The 14,139-nt window shown below is 34.8% G+C and overlaps 1 protein-coding gene across 1 annotated transcript in view; it reads left to right on the forward strand.

Moving 5' to 3' along the window:
• CFAP47 (cilia and flagella associated protein 47) overlaps positions 1–14,139 on the forward strand; it is a 291,654-nt gene that overhangs the window by 58,458 nt on the left and 219,057 nt on the right. Inside the window, exons 27-28 of the mRNA XM_057411837.1 lie at positions 6,383–6,575; positions 7,949–8,155. Of these exons, the coding sequence (XP_057267820.1) occupies positions 6,383–6,575; positions 7,949–8,155 (400 nt within the window). The remainder of the gene's footprint in view (positions 1–6,382; positions 6,576–7,948; positions 8,156–14,139) is intronic.

The following is a 14,139-nucleotide window of genomic DNA, read 5'->3' on the forward strand; positions in this document are numbered from 1 at the left end:
GAATCACCTGATAGCTTTATTTGAAAAGTCTGTTTTGCACCTATAAAGCATCAAGTTTTGCACATATCAAACATCAAAGGCTGGGATATCTGAATTATTTTAATTACTGGTCCTTCATGTGCATTTAGGTTGACTTAGATACTACAGCTTCCCAAGGGTATTTGGAATGTGTGCAGGCTTTTTTTCAAAATAGCCATAGTTTAGATAAGAATGAACATTTTTTGCCTCAGTTAAATGCAAAATCACATAGCCATTGCATTTTCTGAGCTGTCTGCTTGGGCAACAGACCGTAAATAAAAAACATAAGATAGATTTCTAACAAAACTTGAGAACATGCAGGAAGATAGTAATCAACCACATACACCAGAGAGGAATGACAGAACATGATTATTAGGATTCCACCTTCTTGCCAATCAAGTGTTCACGATAAAGAGTAAAGTAACACTGTATTTGACTTAAGTCCACTAGGATATCCTACTAATGCCTACAGAACTCAGTCATTTTGACAGTTTTAACTGGCCTACATTTGAGACCCCAGCATTCTCAAAGGGAAGAGAAGTTCTTTTGTCAGTTGGATCTGATCCCAAGTCAGCAAGTGAGCATCCCTATCCTAAAGAAAGATGTTACTGCTATTCTTTATGGTAGGACTGAATTCTATAACCTCAATTCAATATTATTCCAAATAATTAAAAAAAAAAAAAAAGTATAAGAGCCCTGGCATGATTCTGTATGATAAATTGAGAAGACTGTATTAAATGTTGTCCTGCAAAAATATGAATATGCAAGAAGATTATTTAATTACATGCATTGCTTGGAATCTCTTGCTGTACTTCAAAGCATTTTTGCATTGTATTTTATGCCTCATTGGTAGTTTTGTTTTCAAATTATGAATCACATCAACTTGTGATTTTGCTTCATGAAGTGGAAAAGTAATTAATACATGATGATTTTTTTTTCAGAATTATTTAAAAGGTCATTTATTTTAAATTCTTTTATTCTTTGTTTGAGTAGCAAATTCCTGCTCTTCTAAAATAGTATTTCTCTGTGCTTATAATACCTGGAAAGTTTTTGACCCAATCAGTATCTGTAGTTGTAGTTTTTACACTTCTGAGCTGTCCACGAGGTATCCATTTAGAAATATATTTTAAAATTACTGTATTATATATTGCTACAAATTAAACGGCTAGAAGAAAGTTAAAAGACATTTACTACTGGAAGGCTGAGCAAAAATATTTACAGCGTGTTTCTGGCTTTGATGCATCACTTTGTCTCATTTTCCCCTATATTTCTCCAAAGTAAATTCCAAACCCTCTGTTTTTTTGACTCTGAAACATTTGTTTATGAAATAGCCATAAAAATGTGTTCAAAGCAATAAGGATTTTTTACCACATGGGTTTTATTTTGTACTTCGTGTAATCCTTGGTTTTGGAACCAAATGATGTGATCTCATCTTCATTTTATCTATGCAGGTGCTCAATCAATTTTTAATGATAACAGGCATAGCTTATCAGAATAAAATACCCAGAGATGAACATGTTTTGTTAAAGGATTTGTTTTGGGAGCAATAAAAAAATCCAAGGATACTAGGTGAATTGAATGAAAATATTGTTCCAGGGTGTGAGAAAATATTGAAATATTTTTTATTGAAAGAAGAATGGAAATACAGCAGGTTGAAAAGTAGAAAAAAAAAACAACAAACAAACTTTTAACCTTCTGTTATTCCTTGAGGTGCAAGAAAAAAACACACCATATAGTTTACTTTTAAACTTTATATTTCATTCAAACATTTTTTTTATCTTTTCATAAATTTCTACTTTGCTTGCAATAGGGTATTTTTTTTCCTGCAGTATTTCAGATAATAAAGCCGACAAAGTAAGTGTTGTAATTTTGAGAAAGGCATTTTAGTAGATATTTTTACAGCATGTGCCTATAATTAGAGTAATTGTGGATCATACCGAAATAACCATTTGTGAAAAATACATATAAACATTTTTGTCTGCTTTGGATTTCAGAAACATATTCTAATAGGAGACATAATAGCTGTATTTTGCATTGATTAGGTTAATATATATAGCTTTGAAAAGAAAATTGCTCCCAGCAATATTAGACTTGGATAATAAAAAGAACTAATTTGTATTGGCAGATACCTGGTGATCTTTAGGGCCTTGATGAGCACAGGGTCTCATTTACTCCTTCTTCTAAGTAGCACTCTGGCATTTGAGAGAGGAAATAAAAAAAAACCAATTCTAATACTGTTTTGTGCAGCAGCTGGAGAGCCATCATGTGATAATGAATAGTTAAAATGATCATCCATATGATGGCTGTGTTCTGTTTAGGTATGAACGTAATGATAATGCATTAAAATTGCTTGCATGTTGCAAAGACTGAGAAGCAGAGAGCAGCATATGAATAAAAGCCAATATTTTGAATTACTGAGTAAATTGCATGTTTAAATGCAGATGTGTATATTCAAAAATATGATTGACAAAACAAATTCAAATGACAATTATTCATATTTTTTCTGTGTTCTCATTTCTTTTATTTACAGAAAATCATAAATAACTGTAAAAATTAATTTCTCTTGATTTCATATTCTAAGTATTTTTCCCAAATTTATAGCCTACTTGTGCTATACCTTCACTGAATATAATTACTCTTTCTTGTAAGAGAACATTAGATACATCATAACCCACACAGGAGACCTAGTTAATGACTATGGTGCGCTAATTACCTCCATAGGTTTGTACTACAAGGTTGTAGAATGTGGGGGTGAACAAACCTTAAAATGAACTTTGAGTGTGCATTACAGTGCAACATTTATAATAGAGTGCTAAATACTATAGTAAGGTACAGTATTAAATTAAATGCAAGAGTTTATTAAATGCAAGTGTGGTAATACAACGCTACCCATTAAAAATAAGTACACTAAATTTAATAGAGATGTGCAAGAGCTGAAGGTATATTAATATGAATATATTCTGATATTCTGCTGTACTATAGTATAATGAATTAAAAATATATGAGAAATTTTACTATATCTTATTGTGATATGAAAATAAAATTACCTGCAGCATAGTAAGTTACGATAAATCTATGCTCTAGAATCCTGTATGGAAAAATATGCAGAAATGCACCTGTGAGTTACCAGGCGTTCAGTGACCCTGGAAGATGTGATGATTATGTGATGGGTACAGATGATCATCATGACCTCCATCTCCTAAGGTTTCTTTCTGCAATGATAAGATATTAAATAACTACACTGTTTAACAGTTTCTGTGGAGAAATTATGAATTTATTTTTAATCAGGGTTTTTTTTTTTCATTTTTTTTGTAGAGCTTACTTGTTTTAACTACTGGTGACTTTTCTGCTTTGAAGTCTGTATTTCAGTGTATGCATATTCTTCATTGACACCCATTTATGCTGAAGGTGTATATATGCAATAAAGCTTGAGCTGTTGGAAAGGCAAAGGCACTAAAACTAAATTGAAAGTGTTTATTTAGGAGACAAGTGGACAAGTTCAGGAATTGAATAACATTCTAATACAAACTTAAGAGGCTGAGATTCTGGGATTCTGAGAAGAGCAGATGTTGATATTACTTTCGTTCCACGCACTCTCAAAATACCAAACCCCATGCTATTACATAGTTAAAATTTCTGAAGGAATTGAGAATATGGAGAGCCTTAAAGAGGTGGCTGTTCAAACTAGCTTTTTCTCTGTCTTTAAAGTGGACTGAAGCAGATGGAGTGAAAAGTATGGGAACTTGAAATATTTCTTCTCCAAAAGTGTTTGATTAGTATTGACAGGAGAACTTGCATGTTCTGATAAGTACATTATATAACGGACTTCTGGCAGAAATGTGATCTGTTTATGTTTCTATTAACAAGGAGTCTGCATGAAGTATAGTGCCAGAATATCATGCTAGGGAGTTAGGCATTCTGAACTGGATGCCTAACTTGCACTAATTTTCTAGTGCAAGTTAGACTGAAAATGAAGCAGCTAATGATCACATACACTTGTACTTTGAGAAACTGTGTTTCTTTATTCATTTTTTTTTTCCTAAGGTAAGGCAATGAATACTTATTTCCCCTCATAAATGTATCTAGAAAATACAAAGGAGAAATTTCCCATATAATTCCACAGATTTTGTTAGCCCTTGGCAAATTTAGATTGGCAGATTTGTAAATACTATCAAATCTCCCTAAGGAAAATTTTCACATCTTCTGGACTGCTTGTTGTTTGCCCTATAGAAATTAATGGTGGTGTATAAAAATATCAGCAGCCCAAGCTTTGACAGTAGGCATGAAAAGTGTGATTAATAGAATAAACTCATAACTTCAGCTGTTAGTTCAGGACATAATTATTAATTTCAAAGTAGTATATTTAACATGAAATGTCCTGAAAACACTGGTCCTAGGCATTACAAAGTAATGAAAAAAGTTAATGAAATCATTCACTTTTTTGTCTATGCGTCTGTTTAAAAAAAGGACAATATCTCAACATCCTGGTGTTTTTGACATAAGCAATACATTATTGGCTTACATATTATGCAGAATTTTGATGTTAGTAAATGTGTGGAGCTGAACAGAGAAGCACTGTCCTGCCTTCTGAGTGAGTCATGGATTTTATTGCAAATGCATGTGATCATATAGTTACTGGACTTTTTAGAATTGTTATGTACAGTATGGATTAAAAGTTTATATGAGGAAAACTTAAAAGTATTCTTTCCTAAATTTTGAAGGCTTAACTTTGGAAATATGTTAAATAAGAATATTTTAAGTTGTGAGTTAGTGAAAATTTCATATTCTTTGGTACTGACATACACCCCCCTGGTTTTCTTCCTTCATGGTGTTCCATCCCTATGGCATTTATTGCTTATGGCCTTTCACTTTACCATATATGATATATATGTATGAAGATAGGACACCATAAGTATGGTTAGTTAAAGCACACTTGTAGGACAGTAGGCTTGTCTAACTTGTACATGGGAGTAAATTTTATAGATCTTTTCTTACAAGCATGTCAGTTTTCATACCTCTCCATGACTTTTTCTGATGCTCTCTCAACTTTCCCTCGTAATAGGGCTGTGTGCCAGAAAACAGATGTGTTCTTGTATCAAAGCCTATATCCTGGTTTTAGCTGCAACCAGGACAGTCTAGAAGCACAAGCTTCTTAGCCTTCTCAGCAGTATTGTCTCCTAAATTTGATTTCCCTGTAACAGGGAATTAGCCAGATGTTGCAAACACTGCAACAAGTTCCCATTTAATGTTTTTCACTTTGACAGCTTTCTGTTTTCTGGTCTGAAACAAAGGGATCTGCAGGCCGTATTCTAATAAGACATCTGTGAAGCTCCTTTTTTTGTTATCTCCATGAGGAAATTTGCTCTCATAAGGAGGGAGTAAGGCAAAATATTTTGAAGACACCAGGTTTTCTTCTTTGTATATGTAAATAATGGCAGCTTTTTCTCAGGCTGTGAAAATAACTATCTGAGGTAATCTCAGAAGAGCTCATAATGTTTATTTTGTTTGCAGTGACACGTGCTCATACAGACAAATAAAATACAAAATTATTTGTTTGGTTATCTCTTTCCTCCTTAATTATTCAGTGAGGATGTTTTCATACTTACTAATCTGATGACAGAAGGGAATCAAACAGAAAGGTGTTTTTCTCAAAAATGAAAAGATGACATTTTTGGGTTGTCCTACAGCATATCATGCAGGTTTATCTCTAAGTACAAGAAGTGTTTGTTAGTTTGCCCTTAAAACTGTGTATTTTGCTAGCTGTTCAGCAGGTGGGAATGAATGAAAATTTAGCAAATGATGCTGAATGATTTGAAACACTATTTTGGTAGTGTAACAATTGTGGAAGAAATCACCTTGCTTCCTGTGTCAGTGAAAGAAAATGTGTTTTACCATCCTAGAGAAAAATGCCTTACAGCAGATAGCAAGATAGCACAAGGGGCAGAACACAAGGACATGGGAGATGCTCTCAGCAGAGAGCCAGACCTGTCCTGCTGGCTTGTGTGAGGCTGACTTTTCAACAGTACAGGTTTTGTGGTCATCTGTTAAAATGTAGCGGTTGCCATGTTCAAAGGCACCAACTTTTTCTTGCCTCGGAAGCCAGATGCTTCTGATATTTATTCCTTTATAAAATTAGCATTCTCTGTATTCATTAGTGTAACTTATGACTGCAATTCTTAAAATTCGTTACATTGATGTTATATAAAAATAATATTAGTACAATAAATTAAGAACACACACTTTGAAAAATTTCGGTCAAATTAAACAAAATATGGGCAAGCCTATCCAAACTCTTAATTACACATGTTTGTGGTTATATATATATACATATATATGTATACTTTTTTTTTTTTTTTTTTCACAGCTTGTCCTGGGACATACGTATCTGAAATGTCACTTTGTCTAGATGATAATCCATCACATTACAAAATAACATTGTCTGGCACTGTGAAGTCACCAAAAATATACTTTGATCCCCCCTTTTTAATGCTGATGCCAGTCCCTCTGGATGTAAAAACTGAAACAGCCATCAGTATCATTCCACAAGATTATATAAGGTAAAAAAACCCTCAAAATAAATTTATTAATTTGTTAGTAAAGGTTAGTATTGGTTTTCTGCTCAGTAGAGGAGTCTGCATATTTAAGAGAAAATTCATGAAACTAATATTGCTGTACATTCAACAAGCTCATGTTCTGTCCTCAAAATATTCCTGCTTCATGGAGTTACCATCTTCTGAGAGATTTATTCTGTCATATGCTTTTAAAATTACTTTGAATAGCACTAAACTGAAAAAGAGAGTTCTACTAGGATTTTTTTGTTAAATTTAGCTGATACTAAGATCATTGTTTTATTTGTTTTTTTGCATTGTGATCTGATAAAATATTTCTCTTGTTTTCTACTCCATAGGTTATAAAGCACTGCTTTGAAATCTAGATGTTGTTTGGACAATTAGTGGGGTTGTGGTTCTTTTTTTGTATTGTTTTGCTTTTCTTTTCCTAAGCAAGATTTTACTACCAAAGAGGAGAGCACAAATGTTTTGATCCTGTCACTCAATATAATAAACTATCTATATATTTTAAATTTTTCTGTAGATCACCCACTTTATCCTGTTACTTGAATTGAAAAGAGAGCCTTTTTGTAATCTTCATATTATATAGCATAACTCAGCACCATGCCTATTCCAATATGATAGAGATCTTAGTATTTTAATCTTTTGAAACAGTCTTGTGTTTGTTGGATAAAATACAACTTTTGTATTTGCAATTAGGAAAGAGCAGTAACATTAGTTTGTTATGCTTATATACGTATCATTTTAATACCTGAAGATTTGCAGCAAATCTCTTAAAGTTGCTGTACATTAATGAAATTAGTTTTCAAATTATTATTGTTGTATTTTGTTTGAGTTGTAATATCACGTTATTTCTCTAATGTCAGTAAATTAGTACTGAACTGAAGGATTTCATATGGATCTGGACTGACTGCCCTTCACATTTTAGAACTGGAACTTAAAGTAACACAACTGGGGAAAGCATCTTAAGTATGTTCATGAACTTCCCCTTAATATTTCTATTTCAAAAATTGCCTTAACTGTTGTGCAATAGTGCAGTTTAATAAATATCAGTGAAAGTTTTAAGTTTAGGAAATCTAAGGTAAGGAAGTAATATTTATGCTCTTAGTAGAAATTGCTCTTCATTTAGATGTTGAGCTATTATGGGTCGGTATGAAACATTCAGACACATGTGGAAAACAAACTAGCATATAAATGGTAAAGGAATAATAATCCTTTAGTTTAACTTGATTTATAGCTCAAAACTCAGTTATTCTGCATGTAACTGTGAAAACGTTTCATAAATGTGTGAACCTGTGAATTAAACTTTATTACTGTCATCCTTTGAGCCCAAACATAACTACTGTTTATTTTTAACTCAGGCAATCACGAATTCAAGTTGAACTTCCAGAGGTTGAACTCGAAGATGGTGAAAGGATTTACCCTTTTTCTGTACAGTTCTCAGGACAAGATACCGTTCTTTCTTCAGATGGCACAAATAAGGAACTAATTTGTTGTATCAGCTTCATATCATCTAGGCCAGTGTCATTTTCAGGGAATATCTGCTTCATTGATGAAGAAGAAAACAGGTAATGTGTGCAATTGAAATTCATTTTGGGCATGGTCTAAACTGACAAAATTAGGTATAAGACACAGGACTCATAGTGGTTGGGAAAAGGCACACAAGAGTCATTCTGGAAAAAAAAAAAGAAACAGAACTGTTTGGTTATTTTTTTTTTTTTTTGTTGTTGTTTTTTTTTCCCCAACTAAATTACAATTCAAAACCACAAAGTTTAGCTTTGGTCTCTGTCGTGGTTTAAACCCAGTCAGGTAACTCGTTCGCTCACTTCCCCCCCCCCCCCTTTCTTGCCCTCCCCCTGCTCTCGGAGGGACGGAGAGGAGAATCGAAAAGAATGCAACTCCCACGGGTTGAGATAAGAACAGTTTAGTAACTAAGGTATAACTCAAATCACTACTGCTACCGCCAATAATAATAATGATAAAGGAAATAACAAGGGAAGAGAATACAACACCTCAGCACCAGCCGACCGATAACTCGCCCCCTCAGCCCGACCAAGCACCGACCGATACCTCCTCCAACCCTGCAGTCCCCCAGCCCTTCCGGCTAACTCCCAGTTACATCCTGGGCATGACGTGCTGTGGTATGGAATACCTCTTTGGTCAGTTTGGGTCAGGTGTCCTGTCTCTGCTTCCTCCTGGCTTCCCCTCCTCCCTGGCACAGCATGAGGCTCACAAAGTCCTTGGCCAAACCAAAACATCGCTATCAGCTCTGTTCCTGAGATGAAAGTCAAAACACTGCACTGCACCAGCTACCAAGAAGGAGAAACATGACTGCTACTGCTGAACCCAGGACAGTCTCTAAGGTAAGATTTATCTAAGTGGCCATCTTAAGTTCTTGTGTGCCGTTTATATCTACTGCTAATTCTGATGTTTATTTTGCCCCTCTCAGATTGCTTTGGTGCAACATGGTCTTCATTCAGCAAATCCCAATGTTTTCTATTACAAATATTTTGCTTTTTTAAAAAATACCCTGTTAAAATCTTCCACTCCATTACATGCTGGATTTCAAGATTGTCTGATTTTGGATTGAGCCAAACTGTGAAATTTTGTTTCATTGAGACTTTCTCCTATGTTTCATTTTTTAAAACAATGTTTGTGACTGGTTTAGAGTTCCCTGGCATCTGGAAGAGCTAGTGGTTCTCATCACCTGTTTGCAATTCTTTACAAAATTGCAGGGGAGTGGTCTTGCAAAGGATTAGTTCATTAGTCCATTAGTCCAACAAAAGCTTTAGTTGTTCCTCTGGCACTAAAGAATTCAAGAGGAGACATCTCTGAGTAACTTAGCAAGTACTGTCTCAAAGAGTGTCTGGTTATTTTAAGGACTAATCTGTAGAATGTGTAACTGCCCAAGAGTACTTCCTTCCTCCCTCCCTCCCTCCCTCCCTCCCTCCCTCCCTCCCTCCTCTCCTTCCCTCCCTCTCTCCCTCTCTCCTTCTCTCCTTCCCTCCCTCCCTTCCTTCTTCCTTCCCTCCCTCCTTCCTTCCTTCCCTCCCTCCTTCCTTTTCTCCCTCGCTCCTTCCCTCCCTCTCTCCTTTTCTTTCTTTCTTTCTTGAGGATATTTGCAATTTATTCATGTGATCTATTATTTATACATGTGGTTTATTCATTCCTGAGCCTCTGAGTTTCAGAGTAAAAGGAAGGATACTTCGCAAGGGGGAGTTACACTGGGAATCAGAATTTCATTTTGCGAGGAACCAGCAAAGGCCATGTTCCAGTCTTATTTTGAAGGGACATCCCTCCTTCCTTCTATCAGTACATGCCATTCTTTAGTCTTTTGCTCTCCATGTTATCTGACTTTTTTTCCCGTGCACTCTACTGCTACCTTTTTACTTTTTTTTTTTTTGTGTGTGTGTATGTATGTATGTCCCATTTCTTTGATGTTTTTATTTTTTTTAAATGTCATTTTTAACTCATCTTCTATCATTATATCTTAATACTTAACTTTTCTTTCTGTGAATTTATGTTCTGTTTTTAAGCTTTCTAGAGCAGGACAGCCTGTTATAAATTTGTATCCTCAGCTGAAGCATTTCCTGATCGCTAGTTCTTTCTGCAGTGTCTGTAATAACGTTACACTTTGGGTGTATTCCAAGGCAGGAATTGGGAACTATTACATGATTATTGTAATAATGCTTCTGTCATTTTTTATTTTTTTCTTTTTCTTTTTCATTTTTTTTTCCAAATTTGCAAGGGACAGGGCAGTATCTTTGACTGGCTCTATAGGGAAACGGTTCCTGAATAAAAGGGAGGCCAACTCCTTATCTCAGTGAAGGCCTTCTTTGGAGCGTAAGATAAAAAAAGAACCATTTTAACAGCCAGGTAACCAAAACTGCATAGATGGATATTGCTCATCTTTTTTTAATGTGTAATGCTACGAATCAATAAAAGTACACTAGGAGTATATTTCGGCTTCAGACCACGCTGCTGTATGAGAAGTATACAAGATACTGTCTTGTCCTATATACTCCTGATATCTGAGACACAGGACTGGGTAGCAAAGTATGGAAAACTGTTGCTGCCTTCTCCTTCCCTCTGTGCTGGGCTCTTCAGTGTTTTCTGCACTGCTGCAGAGGGACTTCCAGGACATCGGTATCAGAAGTGGGAATTATGAAAGAGAAGGCGTAAGGGACATTGCTAGTTATTTATTTATGTATTTTATATATTTCCTCAGATGCAATCCTGCACACTAAGTTAGAAAGCATTTAAAGTTTTCAAAAGTACTAAATTTTTTTTTTAATATAATCATCTGAAAAATATTTAGGAATTTACAGTCTGATTCCTGTTAGACCTGATTTCCTTAAGGACAGAAAACCTAGGGTTTGATAGCAATTTATATGCAGTGTTCATACCAAAATTCATTTCTTTAAAACACTGTTTAGTGATGAAGACATATGCAAACATGAAATTCATACATCTTACTTTGATTTTATAGTAGTAGGCTGCTTTTTAAGTAACAATGTTGAAAAGCAATGCAGAAGGTCCCTCTGCCCCTACTAAATGATCAAATCTGTTATTGAATGTTCTGTGCAAAAATAACCATTTTCAGCATTTATCCCTTTGTTAATCTCTTCCTTTGGTGGCATGAATCAGTGTATACATGATGAGGAAAGATAAGTATTATTGTGATTAAAAATAATACCTGCAGTTACTATTTTGGTGTAAAGCAACTATTTTGAGGGTTAAATATCTTCATCCTACAGCTTAGAATGTGCTTTTTACTGTGTGTAAAACTAAATTTTGTATTATTTTGATGCAAGGGTTGTGGACCTTTCAGTTACTGCTGCTTGCCTTGGATTAGTATTAAATATTTGCATGTATAGTTTGTCAGCCAGGAATCTGTTTCTTATTCATTTTATTTAATTCTAAGATTTAATCATGGTGTGGGATGTGATCCATAAATTTGAGCTGAGTCTTGCAGTAATTATGAGAAAAGGATAACTTAAGCTTACGATGAGTTCTAAAATATGCTTCTGAGTAAGCAAAATATTTAGTTATAATAACTGTTTTGATATGATGCACTAGCAGCTTCTCAAACCTTGTTACAGAGAAATAATACTTTCTGCTGTGTAATAAACTTTTTTCCTATATTTGTTATTAAAAGAAAATAAAGGATACCATCTTCAATTTAAAGGCTGTCCTGGGTTCAGCAGTAGCAGTCATGTTTCTCCTTCTTGGTAGCTGGTGCAGTGCAGTGTTTTGACTTTCTGCCTGGGAACAAAGCTGATAGCAATGTTTTGGTTTGGCCAAGGACTTTGTGAGCCTCATGCTGTGCCAGGGAGGAGGGGAAGCCAGGAGGAAGCAGAGACAGGACACCTGACCCAAACTGACCAAAGAGGTATTCCATACCACAGCACGTCATGCCCAGGATGTAACTGGGAGTTAGCCGGAAGGGCTGGGAGACTGCAGGGTTGGAGGAGGTATCGGTCAGTGCTTGGTCGGGCTGAGGGGGCGAGTTATCGGTCAGCTGGTGCTGAGGTGTTGTATTCTCTTCCCTTGTTATTTCCTTTATCATTATTATCATTGGTGGTAGCAGTAGTGATTTGTGTTATACCTTAGTTACTAAACTGTTCTTATCTCAACCCGTGGGAGTTGCATTCTTTTGATTCTCCTCTCCATCCCTCCGAGAGCAGGGGGAGGGCAAGAAAGGGGGGAAGTGAGCGAACAAATTACCTGACTGGGTTTAAACCACGACAAAGGCAAACTCAATGTGTTTTTGAAAAGTCATCTGAGTAATCTTAAACCTTAAGATTGTGACATCTATGCTCGCAAAGCAAAAAAATTCATGGTCTGAAATGTCACATAATTTTAAAATTGTTTCTGTATTTTAAAACATAGTAGATTGGTGTTTGTTACAGAATAGAACTAATAACATTGTCTTGACAATGCATATGTGATTTCCTGTCAGGCAGTTGCATGTGTGTGTGGGCTGTAAAAGCCTGCACATAAGTGGGTGCAATAGCACACCATCCAAAACACAGGGATTCCATATGTGCTATTTGTCAGTGTAGTGATATTATTCATATTGTCTTTTAGAATTTTTTTTTTCAGTCATAACCAGAAAGAATACTTCAATTAGGAAAGTCTAAGTGCCTTTTTTTTTCTAATCCCGTCCATACTGTTGTTCTAAGTGAAGTATTTGATAATTTATCCAGACTTGGGTTTCGTTACTGCTGTTAATAATATTATGTGCTTTGATATTCCACTCTGTAGTAATCTGTAGCTGCAATTTCTTCTTATCTGCTTTTCCTCATTCTTCCAGCCCCTTCCCCCATGGGAGATCTATGCAATGCCTTCAAACTTCAAACCCTATTCAACTAATTAGCTAAGCATTTGAGCAGTTTGTTTCAAACTGTGTAACTAATGAATTCAAACTGTTTTGTTAATTTGAGCCTTCTAGGAGACAAATCTTTCAGCAAGGCAAGATTTTGAGGCCTTACAGATCTTTCATGATAAAACAATGAAACTGTAACCTTTTATAAAACCTATAAAAGCTAACTGATCTTGGATAGGTTCCTGGTTTGTTTAATAGGCTGTGAAATCTCATAGTATCAGTTGCAGAGGATGTATTAGTTTGTCAGCTATTCTCTCTTTATATTTCAATTTTCTAAGTAATAATATGTATTTTTAAATGGTTTGAACTAAAATTTTGAACTTCTACTCATAATCTTTGTTCTGGGGTGTAAATAAGTGAGTTAAAAAGTTATTTTCATATGCTGGTAAAATATCATGTCCTGTATTTAACTACTTAGAAGAGAAGGCTTAACTTCTAAGCAAAACTAATTGTAGGCATATTTAAAAGCATGAGTACTGATGAGATGAGTGATGTGTTTTGGTCTTTTTTTACTTAGACTGTGCAATGTTTTGCTTTTCATGTCTAAAACCTCAGTAGGATTGATTCGCATAGTTCATATTAAGTCCATCTAAGTAATAATGTCTTTTTTTTCCTTTAAATCAAAGTGAACACTGATAGAGGATAGATACTGCTGAATTTGTCTGCATTACAGAAAACATTAGAAAGAAGATAGGCAATCATATTTTGTAGCAAAACCATGCTATATGTAGCTGTAAAAGAAAACTTGAGATACATGATTGTCATTTGTGCAAGTAATTGTGTGCACAAATTCCATTAAATAGTTCATAAGAAAGTGCATCAATATTTGTTTAGTGACTGCCTTTAATGAGAATTTGCAGTTTATTTTTAATGTTATTTTTCATCTCTATTCTTCCTTTTTGCTTCTTGGGCTCCAAAACAGAATAAATGACATATCCCTGTATGCAGCTGATAGTACTACGGAAGTAAAAGATAATAGAAAATTCAAGAATGTATTAAACAAGTACTTAATAAATGGGAAGAAATATTCAGCTATGACACTTATTTCCTTAAACCTGAAAAAATAAACCAAAAAAACCCTCTGCAAACATGCCATGTTTTTATACTTGTTCTTTAATTGTTATCACATTTTTTAATTTGCTGATTAGATAAATAGTTTAACAG

The sequence above is a fragment of the Pezoporus wallicus genome, unplaced genomic scaffold (assembly GCF_028554395.1).
Source record: "Pezoporus wallicus isolate ANWC-B61680 ecotype Strahan unplaced genomic scaffold, APGP_CSIRO_Pwel_v1 contig_1438, whole genome shotgun sequence".
NCBI classification, from domain to species: Eukaryota; Metazoa; Chordata; class Aves; order Psittaciformes; family Psittacidae; genus Pezoporus; species Pezoporus wallicus.